The 25,154-nt window shown below is 37.5% G+C and overlaps 6 protein-coding genes and 2 long non-coding RNA genes across 11 annotated transcripts in view; 6 read left to right on the top strand and 2 right to left on the bottom strand.

Annotated features, from left to right (window-relative positions):
• LOC135939482 (uncharacterized) overlaps positions 1 to 22,410 on the bottom strand; it is a 29,201-nt gene extending 6,791 nt beyond the window's left edge. The window contains exon 1 of the mRNA XM_065483891.1: positions 22,352 to 22,410. Coding sequence (XP_065339963.1) covers positions 22,352 to 22,391 — 40 coding nt within the window. The 5' untranslated portion in view covers positions 22,392 to 22,410. The remainder of the gene's footprint in view (positions 1 to 22,351) is intronic.
• Positions 70 to 965, top strand: LOC135939483 (uncharacterized). The gene is made up of 2 exons (XM_065483892.1): positions 70 to 199; positions 480 to 965. The coding sequence occupies exons 1-2, from the start codon at positions 188 to 190 to the stop codon at positions 813 to 815; spliced, it is 348 nt and encodes a 115-aa protein (XP_065339964.1). The 5' UTR covers positions 70 to 187; the 3' UTR covers positions 816 to 965.
• LOC135939806 (uncharacterized) lies at positions 1,330 to 4,103 on the top strand. Its single transcript, XM_065484377.1, has 6 exons — positions 1,330 to 1,427; positions 1,825 to 1,882; positions 1,971 to 2,366; positions 2,654 to 3,019; positions 3,076 to 3,348; positions 3,407 to 4,103. Exons 1-6 carry the CDS (start codon positions 1,389 to 1,391, stop codon positions 3,607 to 3,609), a joined length of 1,335 nt encoding a protein of 444 aa, XP_065340449.1. The 5' UTR covers positions 1,330 to 1,388; the 3' UTR covers positions 3,610 to 4,103.
• Positions 5,424 to 8,192, top strand: LOC135940936 (uncharacterized). 3 transcript variants are annotated; one of them, XR_010574935.1, is made up of 7 exons: positions 5,424 to 5,497; positions 5,908 to 5,960; positions 6,051 to 6,224; positions 6,300 to 6,840; positions 6,929 to 7,092; positions 7,161 to 7,422; positions 7,481 to 8,192. It is a non-coding gene; the product is annotated as an uncharacterized LOC135940936 (long non-coding RNA). The 3 variants fall into 3 exon arrangements; XR_010574936.1 differs by having other exon boundaries at positions 6,051 to 6,458; positions 6,729 to 6,840; positions 7,481 to 8,191; XR_010574934.1 differs by having other exon boundaries at positions 6,051 to 6,840; positions 7,481 to 8,191.
• Positions 8,191 to 9,185, bottom strand: LOC135940935 (uncharacterized). The gene is made up of 2 exons (XM_065486077.1): positions 8,658 to 9,185; positions 8,191 to 8,601 (listed from the first exon to the last, which is right to left on the bottom strand). The coding sequence occupies exons 1-2, from the start codon at positions 8,667 to 8,669 to the stop codon at positions 8,296 to 8,298; spliced, it is 318 nt and encodes a 105-aa protein (XP_065342149.1). The 5' UTR covers positions 8,670 to 9,185; the 3' UTR covers positions 8,191 to 8,295.
• Positions 9,382 to 10,889, top strand: LOC135940962 (uncharacterized). The gene is made up of 4 exons (XM_065486118.1): positions 9,382 to 9,630; positions 9,689 to 10,150; positions 10,207 to 10,503; positions 10,560 to 10,889. Exons 1-4 carry the CDS (start codon positions 9,585 to 9,587, stop codon positions 10,727 to 10,729), a joined length of 975 nt encoding a protein of 324 aa, XP_065342190.1. The 5' UTR covers positions 9,382 to 9,584; the 3' UTR covers positions 10,730 to 10,889.
• LOC135940577 (uncharacterized) lies at positions 12,068 to 13,296 on the top strand. Its single transcript, XR_010574896.1, has 2 exons — positions 12,068 to 12,373; positions 12,691 to 13,296. It is a non-coding gene; the product is annotated as an uncharacterized LOC135940577 (long non-coding RNA).
• On the top strand, positions 13,693 to 14,543 carry LOC135940576 (uncharacterized). Of its 2 annotated transcripts, none has more exons than XM_065485516.1 (3): positions 13,693 to 13,811; positions 13,877 to 14,012; positions 14,075 to 14,543. In XM_065485516.1, the coding sequence occupies exons 1-3, from the start codon at positions 13,788 to 13,790 to the stop codon at positions 14,488 to 14,490; spliced, it is 576 nt and encodes a 191-aa protein (XP_065341588.1). In that variant the 5' UTR covers positions 13,693 to 13,787; the 3' UTR covers positions 14,491 to 14,543. The 2 variants fall into 2 exon arrangements, with proteins under 2 accessions (XP_065341588.1, XP_065341587.1); XM_065485515.1 differs by having other exon boundaries at positions 13,700 to 13,811; positions 13,856 to 14,012.
• Positions 22,411 to 25,154: the final 2,744 nt, after the last annotated feature.

The raw sequence follows: 25,154 nt of genomic DNA, 5'->3' as shown, positions 1-25,154 counted from the left end.
GTCCTCCATCATAAACTAATGATACACCGTAATAAAATTCAGTCATGAGAATTGTTGGGGCTGCTGCCACGCGTTCACGATTTCGGGCAGACACGATCGAGACTTTTTCGCGTATAAAAAGCTTCCGAACTTGTTGTTAGACCATCAGTCTAGCAGCAGACGGATAATCATCAAGTCAGCTACCACCATGAACGCAAAGGTATGTTTCAGTGTTTAATACAAAATTTCTAAACATCTGCACAACGGAAACATTTTTTATTTACTTATTTAATGAAAAAAATTTCAATGAAAAGAGAGAGTCCAAAGATAAAATTAATTTTCGTCTAAACTGAATCATAAATTTTAAATTTTAAAATTAACACATATTAGCTTTTTAAATTTTTCTCTAAAAAAATCAAAGAATTTCCAACACAAAATACATTTATTAAAATTTTACTCCTGCGAAAAGGACACAAAATAACCCTTTAAATCTTAAACAGGTTGTTGTTTTTCTGGCGCTGGTCGCCCTGGCCGCCGCCGCTATGGAGGACGGCAAGCAGCAGAAGCGCGACCTCTTCGGCTTCGGCTACCCTGGCGCCCTCGGCTATCCCTACAACGCTTACAACCCCTACACCAGCTACAACCCTTACGGCCTCAACGGCCTGGGCTACAACCCGTACACCGCTCTGCCCTCTAGGCTGGCGTCGCCCTGGGCCCCTGCCGTCGCTCCTCTCGCGCCTTGGGGAGCCGCTGCCCTCGCCACCCCTGCATACGCTACCCCCGCATACGCCAGCCCCCTAGTCGCCACCACCAGGCCCGCCGCCTACCTCGGCTAAGCGCCTACCCCGCATCACTGCCATCGCGTCCATCCCCTCGACTATTTATGTATCCCTGTAAATTTTCTGTTTTGGCTATTGTCAATTTTTTAATTAAATAAAAGCATTTTTAAGGCACAGTACAATGAAAAAAGATTACTAATTTCATTCCTTTAAGTAAACTCGCATTTAGTAGAGTCAAATAATTTAATTCCTAAAATGGTTACTAAAAATTTCGTTTTTGAGTTTTGGTAAATGAAAATTAAATATCTCGTCAATTTAAATCTCAGCATTTACAAGACAAACACGCAAATATAATTTATTTAAAAATTAATTTTGAAATATAAATTGTTTAAGCTTTGGATAGATTTTTAAAGACAAAAAGTTTTTGCCATGAAATTTAAGTTAGTAATTTCAACATTAGCACTTCTACCAGCTTAAATGTGTTTTTCAAGCGAACATTCCATAGACTTTCTACTAATATTAGACTTTGAAAAGTCTAAGCGCCAAGATATAATGAGAGCATACGCAACGAACGGTTAGACATTCTGCAACAAGACTTTTCGCTAGCAGTGTGTCCCGCGAGCAGCATATATGAGCTACAGTGGCTATCCCTGGTCTTCCCAAACGAAAGTGAGTATATATTTTCTTTCACCCTACAAACTAATATTAAACCCACTTTTTACAAATTCATTTTGGTCTTAAACATGTAAAAAACATTTTAAAATGAAAAAAGTTAAAATAACAATCTCTTCTAACCATGTTTTAATTTTAACCATAATATTGCAATATACTAGTTTCCTCAACCCATATATTGTTTCTTTGTTCTCTCATTTATTAATGATTGGCTCAAATGACTCTATAGTGTGTATAAAAACATAAAAACTACTCAAACGCTGCGCAATTTTCATCATTTGAGAAAATATCTGGAAACGTCCACACAAGTTCCTGTGCGGACATAATTTAAATAATTGAAATTGTTTCCAAAATATTTCGTCATTTTATTGGTAAATACAATGAATTGTTTCAGAAGGGGACGTCACCGCCTCCAAAAAATGTGATATGGAGCTACACTGGCTTCAGTGGGAGTAAGACTTTTTTGATAGTGCTTTTTATCTTTTAATATGAGTTGCGATACGATTCGTTGTTTATTAACTGAACTGTTTCATCTCGCAGATTCGTACCCATATGACGCGAGCATGCAAGAGAAGTTGGAGGCAGCATACAAATCCAAGCAAAAAAAGATGTCATTTGACGTAAAAAATGAAACATACATGATCGATTTTAAGCAAATGCTGCAGATAAATCAAAGGGACACTTCAAAAGTTAGAAGAGTGACTCGCGAAAAGGTTAAGAAAACAACACCTCGGCAGCCGACGAATAAGCAAACTGCTCCTCTAGTATCTAAGTCAACTAGTTTGCTTGTACCACCGACCCAGAAAGTAGAAGCAAAGCCAGCGAACAAATCACCGTCACCTTCAACGACGACGACAATGAAGCCACCGATAGTTCCACTTACATCGGACCAAAAAACGCCGCAGCCAAAGTGGCAATGGCTAGATAATAAAGGAGGTAAGCATTTCACTAGGAAGATAATTTTTGCATTATGTTTTGTTCGTTTGTGAAAAAAAATATTTTAATTGATACTTGTTAACAGCAAACTATTTTTAAAGAACACACATGAATAACGAAGAAAGGTTAAGAGGAAATAAATAACTAAAATACTGTAAAAACAATTTCTCACTGCACGGAGCTAAGAAACAGATATAAATATGGGGCTGTTTTGTGCAGCGCTAAATAATTTTAACGTTCGTTTTTTTCTTGAAATAATTATATTAAATTAATTTTTTGTATTCTAGATTGGCAGAAATTCGAGGATAACCTGCAAGTGCTGCTTGAAAGCAGATTTCAAGACAATATCGATGAAACATACACTTTCTCTCGCGATGGGAATTTGTACGACATTAACTTCACAAATAAGACCCAAACATCGCGTTTGCCGTATCCGGAAACAAGAGACATCAAGAGGATCGAACCTAAAAATGACACCTTTATTAATAGCGCTGTTGCCCTATATGACTCTGCTAAAAGCAAAATCAAGAGCGTGTTCACCTCTTCCAGTTCTCCCTCAATTGAAGAAGCCAGGCCCGCCACGCCACCTGGAAACACGGTTGATTTGCCGGATGATGCGCCGCACGTCTGGTATTATATTGATGATGACGGAGGTAAATTCCTATCCACTTGGTTTGGTCAATATTACCTAAATAATAATATTTGGCAGCGAAAATAGAGTATGCAGAGTACAACCAAAAGAAGCTGGAATCTTATAGATCATCTGGATATTTATTTGCTGCCATTTTCATCGGTTCTGATTGTTTATCAGTCGACATGAAAGAAATGAAGCAAACGAAGTATGGTGACCAAACATATTCTCCAAAATTAGTTATTCGAGAGCCAAAAAAGTTGACTGATAGAGATCTACATTCAACGAAAACTCTTGTTGGCGAGACGCCCCAACCCTCTTACGTTTGGTATTATGAGGACGCTTACAGAGGTAAGGAAATTTTAACATTTTATTTTGCATTGAATTTATTCCTTCTTTATAAATTTAGCTAAAACAAAGTACGACAAAAATCATCAAAAGCAACTGGAAAGCTGTTACATCGAAGGGAAAGAGAAAACTGTAATCCAAATTAACTTTGATAGCTACACAGTCAATTTTAAAGAAATGAAACAAACTTTAATATGGGACAAAACAGAGGCGAAAGTTTTTCGTGAACCTGCTGCTTTCAAGTTGGACTCCTTCTCCCCGTGATCTTAATTCGTCAAATCAGAACTAAAAAGAAAAATCCTTTGCGAAAACTTCTCCTAAAACGAAATGGTCCTACAAAGAAAGTACAGAACTTTTATTAGTTTTCTCAAACCATTATTTACTACCATGATGGGTTTATTACGCACCATGCATGGATCCTGGAAAAATTGACCCAATTGAGGGTATGGACTATGAGGCAGATTTCGATTAGTGTACATGTTAACCGCATTTTCATCAGAAATAATTGTTCCCCTGTGTTTATAATGTGCACGTTTGTATGCAATATGGTTCTTTAACACACTTTTGCTGCCTAGAATTTAGAAATTTCTTATATTAAACACATTGTTGATTAAAAAAATTGTTCTTGCTACTTTTTATTTAGGTTTTAAGACGGTATTATAGATAAAATGCAAATGCTGACTTTGATATTTTCTGCTTAATTGTATCACTTATAAATGACTGTTTTGAATTTTCTGTATGACAAATAAAGAAACGTAGCCTAATTTATGCATTATGAAATTTATTACGCCCTGAATATTTTCCTAGAATGAAATTAATTTAATTAAATCTATGAAATGCCACATAGAATTGAATCTTGTTCAACAGTTCAGTTCCCATCGCTTTGCAGTGCGTATATGTTCGCAAATTTTTAAAGTCTTGAGCGTCTAGTTTGGGCCCATTCCAACATTGCAAGGTTTTATCAAGTTGGTTGCCAGGCATGGTGCCTTTTCTCAATTTTTTTACTTCTGACTTGTCTTATTGATATATATGTATATTGTATGTAACTGAGAATAAACATCTATAAAAATTCAAATTAATTCTCATCGTAATTTATTCTATATATTCATTTACAAACGGACGACATTTACAGTAGACTTGAATATCTAGCCGAGAATGGTGGTGGCAGTCGCGTAGCTGTTGATCAGAGGAAGTCGAGACAGACCGGCGTATGGGTAGGCAAGGTTAGCGTAAGGGTAGGTGTTGTAAGGGTAGGCGCTGTATGGGTGGAGGGCTGCTCCGTACGGGTAGGCCAGGGGAGCGGCGACGGCGGCGCCGGGGTAAGCAAGACCGACGAGGGCGCGCTTGTCTTTGGTTGTCTCCTCGGCGGGGGAGCAGACGGCGACGGCCACCACGGCCAGGAAGACGACGATCTGGATTTTGAAAGCGTGAATTTGATTGCAGAAGGGTGCGCTGTAAAACTCTACCTTGGCGTTCATTGTTGCGGACTGTTCGGCTGGAGGAGCTAAACTGATGCCCTCCGCTTTTTGGTGCTGGCTTTTTATAGTGCAAAGAGTGCAATTAAACAGTCTAGCTCTATTTTGAAAGCTCTTATTCCAGTAAGTCGTAAATCGAGTGGTATTGCTCAGAGTGATTTATTGATTATTACAGTGATACATATTTGGTGTGAGAAAACTTTCTTTTGTGGTTTGGGCCCTTTAATTATATGTTGAACAATTAAAAAATAAATTCAATTTATGATTTGCGTCAAATACAATGCACTCTGGCATGAATTTAAATTTTATAAAAACTGGTTATCCCGCATGATTTTTAATGGGTTTTCAGCTATTTTTTGAGATTATTAAAAAAAATTGAAATATAAATAATGCACCTTTTTTGATAATTGGTTAAAGACAAAAATTTGTATGGTCTTTTTGCCATGAAAATGAAGCTGGTAATTTCAACATTCGCACTTCTATAAACTTTAATTTTTTTAAACGAATATATCAAAGACTCTCTACTTATATTAAGACTTTGAAAAGTCTACTCGCAAATATATAATTAGAGCATACGCAACGAACGGATAGACATTCTGCACCAAGACTTTTCGCTAGCAGTCTGTTCCGCGAGCAGCATGAGCTACAGTGGCTATCCCTCGTCCTCCCAAACGAAAGTTAGTATATATTTTCACCATACAAATTAATTTAAACCAATAGTTGTACACCCTGTTTGATCAATTCTTTTTGGCCTTAAACATGCAAGGCATTTGAAAGTGAAAAGTGAATATTCACATTTCTTTTAACCTTGTTTATACCGGTTTCCTCAATATATTTTATTTCTTTGATTTCTCATTTATTAGTATTTGGCTCAAATAAGACTCTGAAGTGTGCATGAAAACATGAAAGCTACTCAAACGCTGAGCAAAAATTACAAAAATAAGGAAATAATGAAACCATTTTTACCGTTTGAGAAAACATCTGGAAACTTCCACAAAGGATCCTATATGTAGAGACAATCTAAATTATTGAAATTGTTTCAAAAATACTTCTTCATTTCATCAGTAAATGAAGTTACTTGTTTCAGAAGGGAACGTCAGCGCCTCCAAAAAATTTGGAGCTACAGTGGCTTAAGAGAGAGTAAGACTTTTTTGATAGTGCTGAATTTTATCCATTTATGATTTGCGATATGATTGATTTGTTTATTAACTGAAATGTTTTATCTCACAGATTTGTACCCATATGACGCGAGCATTCAACATAAATTGGAGGCAGCATACAAATCCAAGCAAAAAAAGATGTCATTTGACGTAAAAAAATTAAAAATACATGATCGATTTTGAGCGCATGCTGCAAATAAATCAAAGGGACACTTCAAAAGTTAGAAGAGTGACTCGCGAAAAGGTTAAGAATAGAAAGACAACACCTTAGCAGCTGACAAATAAAGCAAGTTGCTCTTCAAAAATCTAATTCAACTAGATTGCCTGTACCACCGACCCAGAAAGTAGAAGCAAAGCCAGCGAACAAATCACCGTCACCTTCAACGACGACGTCAATGACAAGCGCACCGATAATTCCAGTTTCACCGGCCAAAAAAAACGCCGCAGCAAAAGTGGCAATGTTTAAATAATAAAGGAAGTAGGCATTTAATAGAGAAGAACCTTTTTGCATTATGATGCGTTGGTTTGTAAAAAAAATAATTCAACTGATTTATTAACAGCCAATTAATATAAAAGAACATAAATATCAAAGAAAGGTTTAAACGGATTACTAATATACTTTAAAAAGCAATTTCTGGCCGCACTAAACTAAGAAACAAAAAGAAATAGCTGTGTTGTTTGCTAAATAAATTAGTTTAACGTTCGTGTTATTTCTAGTAATTTTGGTTGGTTAATTTTTGCGTCCTAGATTGGCAGAAATTCGAGGATAACCTGCAAGAGCTACTTGAAAGCAGATTTCAATACAGTATTGAAAGATGCACATTCTCTCGAGATGGGATATTGTACGACATAAACTTCAGGTATCATACCTAAATCTTGGTTTGCCATGTCCGGAAACAAGAAACCATATAGGCAGTTTGATCCTAAAAAAGACACCTTGTATTCTAGCCCTGCCGCCCTTTCTGACTTTGCTAAAAGCAAGATCAAGAGTTTGATCGCCTCCGTTAGTTCTCAATCAATTAAAGAAGCTGAGCTCGCCACGACACCTGGAAACACGCTTGATTTGCCGAATGATGTGCCGCATGTCTGGTATTTTATTGATGATGACGGAGGTAAATTCCTTTCCATTTGATTTGGTCAATACATAACTAAATAATAATTTTTCGCACCGAAAATAAAGTATACAGAGGAGAACCAAGAGAAGCTGGAATCTTGTAGATCATCTGGATATTTATTTGCTGCCATTTTCATCGGTTCTGATTGTTTATCAGTCGATATGAAAGAAATGAAGCAAACGAAGTATGGTGACCAAACATATTCTCCAAAATTAGTTATTCGAGAGCCAAAAAAGTTGACTGATAGAAATCTACATTCAACGAAAACTCTAGTTGGCGAGACGCCCCAACCCTCGTAAGTTTGGTATTATGAGGACGCTTACGGAGGTAAGGAAATTTTAACATTTTATTTTGCATTGAATTGATTCCTAGTTAATAAATTTAGCTAAAACATAATCAAATGCAACTGGAACGCTGTTACATCGAAGGAAAAGAGGAAACTGTAATCCAAATGGACTTAGATTGCTACACAGTCAATTTTAAAGAAATGAGGGAAACTTTAATATGGGAAAAACGGAGGCAAAAAATTTTCGAGAACCTGCTGCTGCTTTACTCCAATTTCAATTTCATAAGTCCTTCTCCCCGTGATCTTAATTCGTTAAATCAAAACTAGTGGAAGTTCAAGCGAGACTTTGTGAAGACTTCTTCCACAAATGGTCCTAACAAAGAGAGTGCAGAACTTTTATTCGTTTTCTCAAACCATGATGGGTTAATTAATATTACGCACCATGGATCCTTGATAAACTCACCCGATTGAGGGTGTGGACTATGAGGCGGATATCAATTAGTGTACATGATAACTGCTTTTTAAAAAAATAAATGTTCAGTTCTGTACTTTAAAATATGCACGTTTGTATATGCAATGGTTTCCTAACATATTTTTGCTGCCTAGAATTTAGAAATTTTCTATTTAAAAAAAAACTATTAATTCTAAATTTGTTTAGGCTGCTTTTTGTTTTGGTGTGAATACGGCATTACAGATGAAAAATACAAATGCCGACTTTGATATTAAAATTTACTGCTTAAATGCACCACTTACAAATGACTGTTATGAATTATAAATTATCTGTATGTCAAATAAAGAAAAATAATACCTTATTTATAAGCATTATGAAATTTATTACGCCCTGAACGTTTTCATAGGATAAAATTTAATTTCATTCATATTGATTCTCATATTTATTTATCCCATAAAATCATTTACAAACGGACGACATTTACAGTAGGACTTGAATATCTAGCCGAGAATGGTGGCAGCAGGCGCGTATAGCTGTGGACCAGAGGAAGTCGAGACAGACCGGCGTAGGGGTAGGCAAGGTTAGCGTAAGGGTAGGTGTTGTAGGGGTAGGCGCTGTAGGGGTGGAGGGCTGCTCCGTACGGGTAGGCCAGGGGAGCGGCGACGGCGGCGCCGGGGTAAGCGAGACTGACGAGGGCGCGCTTGTCTTTGGTTGTCTCCTCGGCGGGGGAGCAGACGGCGACGGCCACCACGGCCAGGAAGACGACGATCTGGATTTTGAAAGGGTGAATTTGATGGAAGGAAGTGATGCGCTGTAAAACTGTACCTTGGCGTTCATTGTTGCGGACTCTTCGGCTGGAGGAGCTAAACTGATGCCCTCCGCTTTTTGGTGCTGGCTTTTTATAGTGCAAAGAGTGCAATTAAACAGTCTAGCTCTATTTTGAAAGCTCCTATTCCAGTAAGTCGTAAATAGAGTGGCATTGCTCAGAGTGATTTATTGATTATTAAAGTGATACATATTTGGTGTGAGAAAACTTTCTTTTGTGGTTTGGGCCCTTTAATTATATGTTGAACAATTAAAAAATAAATTCAATTTATGATTTGCGTCAAATACAATGCACTCTGGCATGAATTTAAATTTTATAAAAACTGGTTATCCCGCATGATTTTTGAATGGGTTTTCAGCTATTTTTAATCTTAAAAAATATTGTTATATACATTCAAGTAATTCTAATTTTACACCCGCAAAAGAATTTATTGAATAAAGACTAGACCGGTAGAATAGCTTGTACGATTTTAATTAGGATATTTTCAACACAAATATTTTTTTATAATTTTTTCACTCTTCTATTGTAAATTTTTGAATGATATTTCATTATGGGCTACACCTTGGAAAAAATTTCTCCAATAAGTGATTTTATTTACCAATCAATTATTTTTTTAAAATATACAAATGCATTAATATTTCCCGACGTGACGTGATTCTTTTCGCTGTCTGTCTCATTTATTAGCAGTAGTTGTGCAATCTTTGAAAGTAAGACTTTAAGAAAATTTAGACTTAAACATTAATGTATAGCAATCCAATTCACGCATGCGGCGTGAAAGAAAAGCATTCCTCTCTTTATTAGTTATCAGCGCTGGCTGATATGTGGTTTTCAGTAATCATGTGACGCAAGTGAGATCAACACCAATGTTTTTTGCTTTAAGAAGAATTTAAAACACAATTTAGTTCGCAGTTCGGTTAGAAAACATAATGGCCTCGTCATCACCAAAATGGTTTTATGCAGGAAATAAAGATAGTAAGCATTTTAAACTGCTCAACTGTTAGACTTTCGTTAACATTTTTTTAATTTTCAGCTTGGTACCCGTTTGAGCCTCGGACGCAAGCCTTTTTGGAAAGCAAAAAGCAGGCAAATGCACAAAAATGCAAACTCACAATAAACAACGAACTTTACGACATCGACCTTGAAAAAATGAAACAAACGAAAAGGTCGGACCCGACGAGGGTGAGGAAAATCAAGCGGGAGATCAGCCCTTCTCAACCGATTTTGACGACAGTGACTTCGAATCCCATGCTTTCGCCTTTCGCTACTACGGCTGCACCTAGTGTGATTGCACAGATACAAACTCCTCCAGTAACAGTGCACGTTGCACCACAGGTGGTAGCAGTGGCCGCGGCCACCCCAATTGTAGTTATTCCAACCAAATCTCAAAACAACGTTGTCGCACCCGCTACAGCCACAGTAGCAGACCCAAATACTAATAATATTAATACACCTGACAGTTCTTACGTGTGGTATTTCGAGGATGAAAACGGAGGTTATTCAAACATAAATACATTAAAATCAACTTTTGATACTTTATCCTATTTGCAGTGAGGACAAAGTACAACGAAATGCTCCAAAAGGAGCTGGAAAAATGCTTTATCGAGGGGAAAGAGGAACCTGTCAAGACTAATATCGATTTTGATCATTGCATAATCAATCTAAAAGATATGAAGCAGACTAGACTGAAGGTCATGAATGTTATTCGAGAACCTATTAGCCCTCCACCCCACGATTTTCCAACTTCTCATCAACCTGTGCCATTGAGTGCGAGCACAGGTGTAGCTGCTCTGCCATTATTGCAGGACTGCTCTTCCTCGGAGAAATGGTATTACAAGGAAAAAGGAGGTAAATCAAAAGCGAAAGTTGAAGCGAAAAAAACTTTAATTTAATTAATTTTACAGTTTGGATAGAGCATGAGCCGCTGATCCAATCACAGCTGACTAAAGACTTTGAAAATAAAACTGGTAGAAGTTACTTTATATTCAACGGCGAACCATTTGTTGTTGACTTTGCACGCAAGCGCCAAGTCAATACTAAGACTTTGCAAACAAAAGTGATAAAATTAGAATAATTGGACATACGATGCCACCACAAATTGAATGGATAAAGAAAGCCATACGAGATATTTAGTTGTTTCGTCATAACATTTTCGCAAAAATTGTAAAGTGGCTCGCACGTAAATGTAAAATGTATGCGTCTAAAAAAACAAACCTCTTTTTGTAATAAATCAATATATAATATGCATATTAATTTAATTATTTGACGAGTCAAGCCAACCTTGAGTTGAAAAATAGTCAGATAAAAAATAGATAGTTGATTTGATGAGTCTATATTTATTTTCCTAATTATTTACAAACAGCAGGGATCTAGCCGAGAATGGTGGCAGCAGGCGCGTAGCTGTTGATCAGAGGAAGTCGAGGCAGACCGGCGTAAGGGTAGGCCAGGCTAGCGTAAGGATAGGTGTTGTAGGGGTAGGCGCTGTAGGGGTGGAGGGCTGCTCCGTACGGGTAGGCCAGGGGAGCGGCGACGGCGGCGCCGGGGTAAGCAAGACCGACTAGGGCGCGCTTGTCTTTGGTTGTCTCCTCGGCGGGGGAGCAGACGGCGACGGCCACCACGGCCAGGAAGACGACGATCTGGATTTTGAAAGGGTGAATTTGATGGTAGCAAGTGGTGCGCTGTAAAACTGTACCTTGGCGTTCATTGTTGCGGACTGTTCGGCTGGAGGAGCTAAACTGATGCCCTCCGCTTTTTGGTGCTGGCTTTTTATAGTGCAAAGAGTGCAATTAAACGCCTAGATTTTGAAAGCTTTAATTGCAGTTCAGTCATAAATAAAGTGGTTGCGCTAGGTGTGATTTATAGACACACTGGGGAAAATTTCATTTTCGCTTCTATAGAAGAGCGCGCATAATCATTATTTCAAAAGTTATTGAATCATTTTATCGCTGATTGTTAAACGCTGCTCAAACAGATATTTAAAATATCATATGTGAAAGAGTGGCAGCTTCAATTTATTTCATTTAAAAATAGTGGGTTTAATGGCTTAATTTATTTTGCAACCTGGTAATAATTTTATGGCCATCAAATGAAGTGCTAAAACAATCGCGAAAGCTCTTTGAAAACATCTAAATAGGATAGCATTTTTGGGAACAATAAGCGAGGGTAATCCTAGTGTGTCACATGGTATATTTAATTGGTGGTTAATCCAAGATAATTTTTACACTTAAATTTTCAACCTCAATTTGAAAAACATTCAATCTTATTTAAAAACAAAAAACTAAATCAAGAACTTCAACGCTTATATTTTCAGCAAGCAAAGATTGTTTTATATTTGTTAATAATCGTGACTAATTTAAAATTTAAGGCATATTTTGTCTCGTACGCGTATCTCTTTTTGCAATGGTTGACGTAAAAAGACTATCGCACACATTACAGAGCGATGCGCGGCTTCAGCTCTATAAAGGAAGACTTTTTTACAATCAAGACTTTAGCTCTTCTTAATAAGAGTATATGAAGCCGGCCGAAACCACGAAGCTCACGGATCACATTGAAAGAACACTGTCTCCCAACTAGCTGCGCTGATTTGGGTTTTCCCCAGTTTTATAGCGGGCGAGTGCAGGCTTAAAGAATTTCAATTTTGCCTTCATTCTAGACTTGACACATAACGGCAATATAATGGCTTCAAAGCCTAAGTGGCTGTATGAAGGAAAGAAAGGAGGTAAGCATATTTTGGCAAATTTTCCTTAATGCTAAAAATCATTATCATTATATTTTCTAACAATTCCTTTCATTTCCTATTTATTCAATTTCATTGAGAGCTTGCTTTAAATCGAGCTCAACAGTAGCAAGCGTGTACTCTATTTTTGACACTTAATTGTCAGTTTTAATTTTTTACGCTCTGGTCTCCGACAGTGAGCTCCTGATTTTTAAAGATGACATCTGATCATTATTATCAATTCCGTCCTCATCTGTATTGAATCGCCATATTTGTATTGTAATCAATTATGCCTCAACTTTCTTTCGATTATTTTACAGTTTATTATCCGTTCGAGCCACAGACGCAAACCTATTTGGAAGATCAAAAGCAGGCAAAGGCTCAAAAATGCAAACTGACAATAAACAACGAGCTGTACGACATTGACCTGGAAAAAATGAAGCAAACGAAAAGGTCGGACCAGACGAAAGTGCGGAAAATCAAGCGGGAGCTCATCCCAGTCCCAGTCATCCCTTCTCAACCGATTTTGTCGGCTATGAATCTGAACCCCATGATGTCAGCCTTTGCTTCAGCTGCCCAGCAGCAAACACCTCAATATCCACCTCCTCAGCCCATGATGCAAGTCGCACCTCAAGCTCTAGCACCAGTAGCCGCTGCTCCGACAGCCCGCGCAAACCAAAATATTAACCGTGGAAACGTCAATGGTGGAGGCCAACTCTACTTGTCTGATTTTATGAATTGGAATGTGACCACCTCTGTGAGAAATTTGATCATCACTCTTATGACTATGATTTTGGCATGTGTTATCAGCTCAAAGTATTAAAAAAATATGGTCCATCAGTGTTATTTGCTTTGAATTTGAATCCTGGATGAAATAAAATGTTTATCTTTATAAAATGAAGTAATAAAAATATTTATAATTAAAATTCCTCACAAATTGAGACATTTTTGTTCTTCTTCCCTGCTTTAAAATTTTAAAGGACAGCAGCAGCGCTAAAAATATCGCATTGATAAAGATAAATTTCCATGATTTCACAAATAAAAATTATTCTGCTGCAACAGTCAGAATGAATTATTTACTTGACACGCTATAAATGGATTTAAAATAAGTTCAGGATGAAATGATCAATTTTTCGTCTAGAATAAACAGGAAAAATTAAAAGAATTCATGTCCGTTTAAAATTTTGCCAGATATTTAGTTATCCTCCCGGCATTTTAGGTGTTTCACCATGTGTTTCAACTAACAAAAAAGTCTTTGACTAACGCTACTAACGAAGCTGTACTGAAGCGCCACTGCTGATATAATAAGACTTTCGCTCATACAGAACCTTTAAAAGCAGCTAACTGGTTTCCTTGTGTTTCATTACAGACTCAACTCCCAACATCGTAGAGATCATCGTCGCCTAAATTTGCTGCAATGACAGACGGCGTTAGAAGTAGGGTAATTTAGTGCATGGAATAAGTAACTGAACTAATTTTGTTTAGAATTTGTCTACCAATTTTCAGTTTCCGACAAGCCCCACCGGGAACGGCCAGCCCTCGCCTTTTAATTTACAGCCTGTTGCTCCAATCATGAATGCGACTCCCCAGCACAACCCTGCACTCACAGGCCCGAGATGGCAGTTCGAAAGGAGAAACAAAAGTGAGTAAAATTATTCTTTCGTTTACGAAGGCTAAAAAAAATCATTTAAAAAATATTTAAAGCTTGGCAAGACTTTGATCCCAATCACCAAGTCGCAATGGACACCGCCTACAGCAGCGGCTCGCAAAACTACACATTTTCGTTCAACGGCAATCATTACGACGTAGACTTTGTCGCGGGCACTCAGACCAGGCAAAACGAGCCGGGTAACGTGAGGAAGATCCGAAAATTTGATCCGACGCCGCCACCTCCAGTGCAGACAAATCCTGGCACCCCGACCTCGCAGGCAAACTCGAGCACCCCGACGCCGACGTCTGCAGCAAACGGAGCCGCCACTTTTAAACCACGCACCGTCGCTGTCGGTCAGCCAGTAAGCATTGAGGACTTTTTGAATATGGAAGTTACCATACCGGTCCATTATCTGCTGAAGTTTTTGGCATTTTTCCTCCTGATTCTCGCAATTCTGTGTTATTTCTAATGCATTTTAATGACATAATATTAATTGATTAATCTTATAGACAACTAATAAAATAATTAATTAAGCCCTTTTACTCTCTGACTGTCTATTTTCTTTATCAGTTTCTGTGTAGTCTCCATTATTTCACACTGAAAATTTTCACAGAAACGTGTATGACATTTAATGTGTCTTAGGATTAGTGAAATCAAGTTTTTTATAATGTTTTAAAATAAATAAAGTTTGCAGCTCGTGAAAAAACGAAAAAACCCAATTAGTTTTATTTGTTCTTTTCCTTAAATATGTCCGATATTTATTTAAGAATAAGTACAAAATTATTTCATCAAATAGCGCAACATAAATGTCTTAGACTTAAAACGGTGGAGCATTGTTCACAGGCAATCGGCTACGTTGTGAGCTCCAGGTTAATAATCCTTCTCTGTCTTGTCATTCTCTTCACGTATACGTACGTAGTCTTAAGCAGGCGCTTCATTCGGCACAGGCATAAATTAAATTTTGTTGAAAACATTTTGCCTTAGAGTGTTGTAAATAATTTGGTTTTATAACATTGTTGACAGTTGCTCATCATACAGCATTCATTTTGGCAATCGTTATTGTGATAATTTTTGTTATCTTAATTGCCATTTATAATATTAAATGATAACGCATCGTATAACATGTGTGCGGCAGGCTAAAAAATCCAATGTTGGAGATATATGATAAGAAAATAAACAAGGAAGATAAGCATTCAATTTTCACAAGTTATGTATCAAAAAATTTATTCTACCTTTTGGGTTTCACGTTATAAATGCAAAAAGTGATGACCATATTTTATAACTGATTTAAAAGGTCAATGTAATAAAAATTATTTTCAAGCTTTGTGTGTGTGTGTGATTTATTTCAGCAACTTTCAATGCAGAAAAAAACTCCAAAATAGTGGATGATTTTATGGGGACCGCCGTACAGAGTATGCAACCTGCACGGCGGGTTCCCTTCACTCGCGGCTGCAGCGACGAGGGCGGAGCAAAGGTAACTCGCCGTGCGGGTTGCATACTCTGCACGGCGGTCCCCATAATTTTTTTCAACAACAAAACTTTGTGAGAGCAATTTTTATTATATGAGTGAGAAAAGCATTAAATCTGCTCGCTATTAGAAGAGCCGAAGAGATGACTTGGACGACGGGCCGGTGCACCACAGGGTGCACAGGGTAAGTGTAGAGGGAGCGCTCCCTCCTGACCAGCTCCATCGGTGAGCACCAGGCCACGGCCACGAGAGCGAAGAGAATGAAGACCTATAGTGTTTCTTTAGTGAAACGACTGGTGTTTGAAATTTTTGTTTTAGAACGAACCTTGGCGTTCATGTTACTGCTCTAAATGGTTTAGTGCTCTTCTCGACGAAGACTGATGCTTTCCCTGAATTTCGTTTAGCTTTATACTCCCCAAATTTGTGCGGTTATTTGAGAAAGTTTTGACAGCAAAAGGCAGAGCTTTTTGCACAAGTGATACAATTGCTCAGGAAGGTCATTTGTAAAGAAACATGCCTGAGGATTTAATGCGGTTAGTAACTGTTTTTAGTAAATATAAATCACTCTATTTTTTGCCAATGTAATAATATATTCGTGAACTTGAACAAAGATTTAAAAATAAAAATAATTTTGGTTGTTCACATGAAAAAGATATCAAAACAATATTAAGTGCTTGTAAGGTATTGAGTAAAAATGCAGTCGGTGCAATTAACAAATAATTGAACCGTGAAGGTAAAGTGCCTGCATTTATTGCACCTTTATCAGCAGCAATTTATAGTAATTGCCAATTAACAGAAGTCTTCAAGGAAATTATGCAAATCATAATTCGTTGAATTAAGTAAATACTTGGACTGATAAAATCTTAAAAACGTGTGAGACGCATATAAAAGTAAAAGCCGCGTCAACAAAGAAGCAGTTTCAACGCTCCCGGCAAAGAGACAGCTGCCGACATGTGCAGAAAGGTATCGTAAAATTCATCAGAACACTTTTTTATTACTATTTTAATTTTTAATGGGATGAAAATGTGTGTAGTATAACGCGTATAACCTAAAGTTTTTCTGGCAGATAGACTCTTTAAAAAATTTCTCATTCTTATAATGTCCTTCATTTTAGCTCACGCAAGTGTTTGTCCTTGTGGCCATCGTTGGCATCGCTATGTCTGCTCCTACTGATGAGGAAGGAACGAAACAGAAGAGGAACCTCTTTGCTTTGGGCTACCCTGGAGCATATGGAATACCTGGCGTTCATTACGGAGTCGGATTCCACCCCCTTACTGGCCAGCCCATCGCTAAGTTCGCAGCACCGCTTACGCCACTTGCTCATCTCGGCGGAATCATCCCGCCAGGAGCAATTTTTTAACTACCCATATAATAACTTAATTATATACTTTATCAAAATAATCATCTTTTAGTTATAAATCATCCTGAATTATATAGTAGCACTCCAGTCTGTGGTAAAATTGGAAAATAAAACATACAATTATTCAAATTGTTTCCCTCTAATTGAATAGTCTAAGCAGTCCTCTTCTTTCATAACTTTCAACTAATCAATATTTAGCTTGCGAGTACAAATTTATTTGGCGCTCTACCAAATAATGTTTATCAACTGAGCTGATTAAAAACACTATTATTTGTTTGGACACATATCAAACAGTAAAATAATTTTTTGGGCCCGTTAAAAACGCAAAGTTTATTGCACACTTTTTATAATAGCTTTTGCACTGCATCGTAATTTACGTCAATCAAGTTTTTCAAAACTAATCAACACTTCAGGACAAGGAGAAGCCACATATCATGCTTGAGCTCTGTTTTCTAGCATTTAATTGTTGCCAATTAAACCCATTCAAGCGATGAAGCCAGCCGCAAATATCATAGAAATAAATGCTGCGGGTGCACTTTACGAAACTTCTCCCCCAAGGTAGGCGATATGGTATAAAAGTGCGAAGAAAACTAGGCGAAGGCATCAGTTCAGCAGAAACGCACTGACAAATCACAACTCTCAACATGAACGCAAAGGTTTGAGTTCAAACGTGAATTTCTTTCTGAACTAATAATTTTTAAATTACACTCCGCAGGTCATCATTTTCCTGGCCCTCGTCGCCGTGGCCCTGTGCAACCCCGTTGACGACCAGCTCGAGGGAGGCGAAAAGGACAAGCGTTCGCTGTTTGGTCTGGGCTTGGGACTGGGCATAGGAAACACCCTGGCCGCGCCCTACGCTTACAACCCCTACTACTACCCCTACGCCGGCCCCTTGCCCTACAGAGCGTACCCCTATGGCCCATATGGACCCTACACCCGCACTACCATCTACGGTTGAACTCGACTGACAGTGAGGAATCGCAGCACCACACCTTACCAACACGCGCCTCATCAATCATGCAAGACAAATGGATTCGCTTTTGTAAAAAATTACTTCTGCCATGACTTTGCACATTCTTCTCCTCGCCTGTGATTAATGCAAAGCATAGATTAAAATTAAAACTCGCATCGCCATTACATTCATTAATTTTATTTTTGCTTCCTCCGTGATAAATATCCAGCTCATGATTAGGACTGCAGTGCGAAAAATTAGTTTGCTTTCGCCAAGCCGTTGCGATGTGAGAATTTGGGAGTCGAGTGCAGGGGCAGGCTGATATGTGCCCACATTTGACTCTCCTGCATCCAGATTATGGAAGATTGCTTCCAGCAGTCCGACTTGCTTCTTGCTGATTTGCACCTTATCAGCATGCGTGAATTCAACGATGTCTTGCGTTTCAAACAAAGACCCGTTGTGAGGCAGAGACACAAGCTGGTCCGTTTTTGGATTGGGCTTCTTCCAATGATGTTTATGATGTTAGAGATGAACCGATCAAAATAAGTCAATAAAACATATTTCACATAAATATTTTTTTAAATCCGTATCTCAACGGATAAGTTTGGCTGTTTGTTTAGGCATCATTCTTTGAAGTCGTCGTTCTTAAAATCTGGCACGCTCTTCTTCGAGAATCCAGCAAGGTAATGAATTTTATATTGGGAAACATGCAAATGGAATCTCTTCAGGGGAAAATTTAATTATAAAGCAACTGTTTTAATTTATTGCGTTAATAAGAATTAATTTTGAGGAAAATATGCGTGAGCCTTGCGCCCACACCGCACTTTCGTTATTAAAATTATGCACGAGATTATCGTCAGATAAGCAGAGCAATTAACACACAATGGAAGTAGAAACTGCATCGAGAGTGCAGCGCAGTATTTCATTCAAGGCTCGTCCGCGGCGCCAATTAGGAAAGCACTGATAATCTGGCATTGTATGTCCCGGTGTCGATTGCTAGACGCGATGGGTGAAATTCGCACTTTGCGCGCAGCTCTTAATAGAGCCACACACGTGAAGAGTCTATTCTAGCCGCCGCAACGAGCACGCACACTATTAGCCGCACACTGCAAATTCGTCGCCTTGAATCAGTGCCAAAAGTCATTTGGCTATTCATGTCTCGTTCTTCCGAAAAGCGATAAAAATCTGAGCGTCTTTTTAAGATTCAACATGTGGTCAAATAGGTGTGCCGCGCGAGTGTGCATTCCAAATACAAATGACGTTATTTGCCAAACTGAGATGACGAGTGTATTATCTGCATCTTGTCAATTCACTTTTGAACAGGAAACGTGCCATGCCTTGCACGTCTCCTGATGGCGCTGAGAAAATATTAACCCAATGAAAAGCAAACATTTGAAAAGCGTTGCAGTGACTTTTCTTCCATTTGGAAATCGAAAGACAAATTCCGTTATGGCTTACATGGTCTAGACAGAAGAAATTTCATTGAGTCGTAACAATCGTGTATTTAATGTGATGATGACCCTCTGAAATGTCAAACCAAAAGACCCCGAAAAATTTTGACTCAGTGTAGTCCAATTTAGACAAACCATAATATTCAAATATTAAATTTCCAATATTTCAAACATGAAAAAAAACGAAACATACGCTCTCTGAGGATGATCAAGCTGCACAAAAATTCCAAAAATTTTAACCATGTAACGATGGGAGGAAAACTATATAATAATGATGATTCCGATAATCCTGTCTCTATATTTTTTTTATAAATCGCGCCGCGCGTGCAACGTGTGTGAAATAGTGCGTGCAGAATGCAGCGAGTTCAACACAAAAGGAGACGAGTGCGAATTAGACTCCCACGGCCTTATCGTTAGCTGCGAGCGAAATAGGACTACCGTGATTCTTCTCCTTTGTGCTGCACTCGCTGCACTCGATCTGCATGCACTATTTCACACTCGTTGCACGCGCGGCGCGATTTATATTAAAAAAATACCTCATATGATTTTATGTAAGATCATTCAAATCCATCTAAACTGGAAAAATAATTTTAAAGCTGTTTTCAAGCAAGGAGAAAACAATATATGGAAGAGATTAAAATTATTTCTCCATCATATTGTTTTATGGAGTTGTACCTCGTCTGAATTTTTTAATCTTTTAAATTGCGTTTCACCTAATCGAAATTAAACGGCAGCTTTAACTGAGATTAAAATTAAAATCAGTGCACTGAGATAATTTTGAAATGTATACAATTTCCATTTAATTTGCATCGCAAACGCATAGAGTTTGAAAAATTGATTAAACCGTCTATATAGTATTTAAAAAACAATCTCTAAATTGTTATTCAGCTAAAAATCGTTGAAAAATTGCTAGCATTTAATTTATTATTATTCATTTATTGGACACCATCTAGCATTATTTAAAAGCCCTGTTAACTAACGAGCTAAATTGACACATTTAATTTTGGGCGGGTACCTTTACACTTTACAAGACTAATACTCGGATTGACTATATGTCGCATGTTCCGATTGCAGTTGACAGCTTTTAAGTCTCCTCATAAAATATCAAATGCAGATGTATTCATATCACTCTGGCGGTCCAGGCCGTCGTGTCTCACCTGTGGACTATAAATCATTTGACTGCTCAAGGTTTTTTATGCACGAGTTTCGTTAATGCAAACAGGTTAGGCGAGCAGGTTCAAAGGTGCCCTTGAATCAAATCGCAGGACCGACAGAGAAAAATGGCGAAATGTGAGACTGGACTCCGGTTAAAATTGATCGAGAGCGTGACGACACCACGGCGCTTGTTGACGCGAGGAAAAAGCACAAACTTTCCTCCAGTTCACTTGAGTGCTAATTAGTGCGACGTTTCGCTTCGAGGCGGATGGTCTGCACTGTTGAATGCAATTCCTTTTCGCCAAGAGAAAGAATGAGCAGGCAGCCAGGTGTGATGAGGTGTGATGAAAAAAACACACACTGAGACGAATTGAAGCCGCGGCAAAAAATTTACGAGAGAGTTTACGCTTATCGGTGCAAGACTAAGTACGGTACTTCGGGTCTTGCTAAGTGTGCTGTGGAATTCGGTTTTAAATCGGGGATGATCATTTAGGATGAACAAATTTAAAGTTGTTTAGGATAGTTGCAATATTTGTTGATGGCTTTAATTTAATCAATAAAACATTTCTTATTTATTTGATCTCAATAAATTTTTATGACTTGTTGATTTGAAGTGAGGTGGACCTTAATATTTTAACTGTAGATTAAACATATTATTTTGTATTATTTAGAAATGTAATATCCCTTATTTGTGTTTTAGTTTATTTATTTTATTTGTTCGCGACTAGTACAAATTTGAAGTTTCATCTCAAGTTTGATAAGATTTCAAGGATCACTTAAGTCTTGACCAGACGAATTCAAGCCTTTTTACAACAAAGGTTTGAGATTTTGAGTTATTTAATCTAGTATCGTCCGTTCAGTAAAATTATCCTTTTCAAGGAAATACACTACACAAATTTTCACCATTTCAACGCACGGTGTGCTTTTATACGTCTTGTTCATCGTTGACCTCAAGGATGTTAGATCTCAGGGCTTTACCTGATGCTTCATTTAATTATTTATGGGAGAATTTAAGTGTGGGGAAACCCACACGGCTAGTGGAGCGGCCGAAATATCTGGTTTCAGCCAAAGATATCCGCAACTTATAAATAAATATGTATAAAACTGCGCGTGTTTCTCTGCGATCGCCATGTTCTTTCTAGGAGACGCTTTTGTATCAAACACGCAGCGGGATACTAAATCGTTATAGATGTAATTACTCTGCCTTTGTTATTGAGTGAGTTGCGAAACATTAAATGAAAGTATGTAGGAGGCGGCGCGTCATCTGGCGAAGAATGTGTTTTTCAAAGCTGCAGTAATTAGCAGTTTTAGAGAAAATCACTTGATAGAGAAGAAGAGAAATCGCGATTCTAAAGTAATTCCTGCACAGTATTAAAGTTAGTTGATTCCGAAGCATACATTCCTATATATCCTTGGATACCTATTCATGACAATACCGCAGCAGGAGATTTCACGGCCAGCATTAGCAGCAATGAATTTTTCACAATCGCAAATAGTAAAATTTGCACACAATACGTTCATGGGTTCGGGCGTAAAGAAATTTACAATAATTTCCAAATAATGTTTCTTGATATAATGACAAAAAATATCCTTTCTTAAAAATTTCCTGTTTAATTGTTTTTCGTATTGTGCCTATTTTCTGAGTAAATGTTTGGCCTGTTTGCACAATAAAAATTTTTGTTTCACCAAATTAATTTCTAAGTAACTCTGAAAAATTTATTTCAATCAAATTACTGGATAAAAACACCAGTTTTCAGTGCACACATGCAATTTAATAATTTGCATAAATACACACTTCATCATTCGGTTATGAATTTTATTTAATAATGAAATATAATCACTATTAACCCCAAACTAACTGTCAAATTCTTTTCTCCCCGCCTTTCGATTGATATATTTAAAAAGTCAAAATTTGCCATAGAGGAAAATAAAAGTAAAACTCACTGTCATTTTTGTCAACGGCGGCCAACTGCATCCTAGACATGGTTGCGGCACTTGTTGTTGTTTTAGCGAAGTATCCTTAAATTTGCGCGAAATCGAGAGCACACCAATATACGAGAGTCCACGCGAGACACTGGGCAGCCTACTTCACATGCTGCTCCGCAGCTACAGAGACTAATGGGCTGCAGTCTCTTTGCACGTTCGCGTTGGCCCCGCGAGTTAGGTTCGCAACGCTTTCTATCGCCTCTCCGCGGCTCCGCTTCCTTCAAAGCCGGCGAATGCGAGAACGGGTGCATCTCTCTCTTGTTTTCGCTGCCGCCGCTGCAAGATATATACCAGAGGTGAATAACTCTTTCTCTCGAATACGCGCGCTTCAAAAATGCGTCAGTGTACTAAATTGGGACCGTCGACTGGCTCATTGGAAAAGAGTTTTGTGAAACAAGGAAATTCATATTAAATTAAACAAAAATACCAGCTTGGCTTCAAACTTTGTTTATATTTATTTGTTCCATAATAACAAATCTTTTACCAAAACGAAGTCCATTTTATTTTCTAAATAAATTTTCAAATCCACTGATTGTGAGTTATTAGCTGTGTTGTCATAATAATTTTTAAATTTGAAATAAAATAAAGTAGAAAATACTCACATTCAAATACAAATTACTCGCAAGATATTTATAATGAATTGAAGGTGTTCATGCTCGAGAAAGGAGTTTTCTGCTGATACTCAGACTTTGTCCTCGATCGTTGAACAAAATAGTCGTAAAAAACTTTATGAGCTAATAGTATATCGACATGATTTGGCTCCAACTGGCGCGCCCTACAGGCTTTCCGGCTTCCCAGCACAAAAAAATAACGTCCGAATATCAATTGCGCAGTGGATTTTTTAATTTAAATAGGAATAAAAGAAATTAGTGTAGCTGCATAGTTGCTGAATAGGCCTAATCCTGTTTTTTCTTTATTTGTACTGCAAACGCGCGGAAAACTTAATCATATTGTGATTTGGAGCAGAGTAAAAAGGAAAAAATAAAATTATTTTATCATTTCACACATTTACGAGTGTTGCCATTAATTCGATTTAAAATTCACTGCTATAAGATGAGAATTCACCATCATGATACGGAAATTTCATAAACCAAAATTATTTATAAATAGGTAATACTCCTAATTTAGGCCTAGCAGTTAAAAAAAAATCACAAAACAACTATATTATAGCAGGACAAGTTTTTCTTTGAGACAATTTTAGGGTTACTAAAAAGTAAAAGAAAGATTCCCATTTGATGTCGAAAGAAACCATAATAGCTCTCTTGGGAACACTATACTGACATTCAAAGCTGTATATTTTATTGCCAAGAAAGTGAAAAGAGATTCTGGCAGAATCTGATATAAAACCCATCCTTGAACTCTCCCTCTTCCATCTGAAGAGGACCTGTGAGGCCGGTGGCGACGGCGTAATCACGAACACACCGGAATACTGCTCCCTCTCCTGCAGAGGCAAATAGAGAGAAAGCATCTGCATGGTCCCTCTCCTAGAGAGAAAGCGCTCACCTTCCTTCCTCTCCATCACAAGCAAACACATTCACACGATCATGAATTGAAATCGCTTAACCTTATCTTTCCCAGGTGCTTTGCGAAATTAATTGGCGACAAAAATTGTCGGCGGAGGAACAAAGGACAAAAGTATCTTTATTATAAATCCCTGACAATTAGAGCATGGGAAGAAGATTTTTTCATCTTTTAAGGGAAGCCACTTCTACTGTTAAGGCTTTTTAATTATTCAGTAGGTCTACTTTTATTTATTTATTATAAAATATGAAAATCCTCTTTGTTTTATAAATGTGATATAGTTTTTTGAACTCAGTTATTATTTGTGTCATCTCGATTATAATGTCAGTTAACAACTTCCTGTGACCCTGAAACACTCGAGTGACCACAAAAACCATTTTTTGAACTCTTCTTTTTCTCCATATTTCCTCTTTTATTGCCAATTTTCGTTTTATTGGCCGCAAAAATCATGACAGCGTGTGCAATATTTCGGAGAAGTGAGATTGACTCTCGTGTTTTGACGCGCCCAGCAGAATTCCTCCGTCTCCGCTAACCTGCTGCGGGCCTAATATAACACATTGCATTGTGGATATTTTACGAGCCATTCTGCGGCGGACATGAGCTAGGCACGTACGCTCAATTATACAAATCCAATATGCACAATGCCACTTTCTAATTTATAAGATGATGTTACATTCGCATTACTGCAGTGCATTTTAATTATCGCATTATTACACACCACGTGACGACTTCTAAATTATATTATGTCACCTCTGTTGCTCAGAAAAATATACATTTTTTTATTAAGTTTAGCGCTTTTTACTTTGTGTAGTATTGATACATGGGTAAAAAGTACTTACCAAAAATTTTAAAACTGCAAAACATCAATAAATGTCACTCATATGCCATTAATTCTTTTGGCAAAAATTGATGCTTATTCTGAATATAGTTAGTTGTGCTGTGCACTCAAATTTTGTATAATTTAACTAAAATATTAAAATATATTTCACACAAAATCGTTAATGGCATTATAGCAAAAACCTAGTAATTGTTATAATAAAAAGCTATGAATTTTTTTCTAAAGTATTCCAAATTTGGCCAAGCTTGCAGGAAGCGTTAACCATGCAGTCATAACAAAATTACAGGTTTTGAGATTTTTTTAAGTAATAAAGGAATTATTTCTATTCACTATTGGTCGGAAAACTTAATGTAAAAATGTTCCTTTTACAAAGCAAGAACTTTGTTCCAATCACATAGAATA

Source organism: Cloeon dipterum, chromosome 3 (assembly GCF_949628265.1).
Source record: "Cloeon dipterum chromosome 3, ieCloDipt1.1, whole genome shotgun sequence".
In the NCBI taxonomy this organism is placed as follows: Eukaryota; Metazoa; Arthropoda; class Insecta; order Ephemeroptera; family Baetidae; genus Cloeon; species Cloeon dipterum.
Note: the sequence above shows the minus strand (reverse complement) of the source record. Positions and strands in the feature narration are given on the sequence as shown.

Excerpts from the sequence above, each read along its gene's own strand:
- LOC135939806 (XM_065484377.1), top strand. The coding sequence starts at position 1,389 with ATGAGCTACAGTGGCTATCCCTGGTCTTCCCAAACGAAA. Across the intron at positions 1,428-1,824 it reads CCTGGTCTTCCCAAACGAAA|AAGGGGACGTCACCGCCTCC; the intron begins GTGAGTATATAT and ends GAATTGTTTCAG. Across the intron at positions 1,883-1,970 it reads CTACACTGGCTTCAGTGGGA|ATTCGTACCCATATGACGCG; the intron begins GTAAGACTTTTT and ends TTCATCTCGCAG.
- LOC135940962 (XM_065486118.1), top strand. The coding sequence starts at position 9,585 with ATGGCCTCGTCATCACCAAAATGGTTTTATGCAGGAAATAAAGATA. Across the intron at positions 10,151-10,206 it reads TTTCGAGGATGAAAACGGAG|TGAGGACAAAGTACAACGAA; the intron begins GTTATTCAAACA and ends TCCTATTTGCAG. Across the intron at positions 10,504-10,559 it reads GTATTACAAGGAAAAAGGAG|TTTGGATAGAGCATGAGCCG; the intron begins GTAAATCAAAAG and ends TTAATTTTACAG.
- LOC135940576 (XM_065485515.1), top strand. The coding sequence starts at position 13,788 with ATGACAGACGGCGTTAGAAGTAGG. Across the intron at positions 13,812-13,855 it reads CAGACGGCGTTAGAAGTAGG|AATTTGTCTACCAATTTTCA; the intron begins GTAATTTAGTGC and ends AATTTTGTTTAG. Across the intron at positions 14,013-14,074 it reads GTTCGAAAGGAGAAACAAAA|CTTGGCAAGACTTTGATCCC; the intron begins GTGAGTAAAATT and ends AAATATTTAAAG.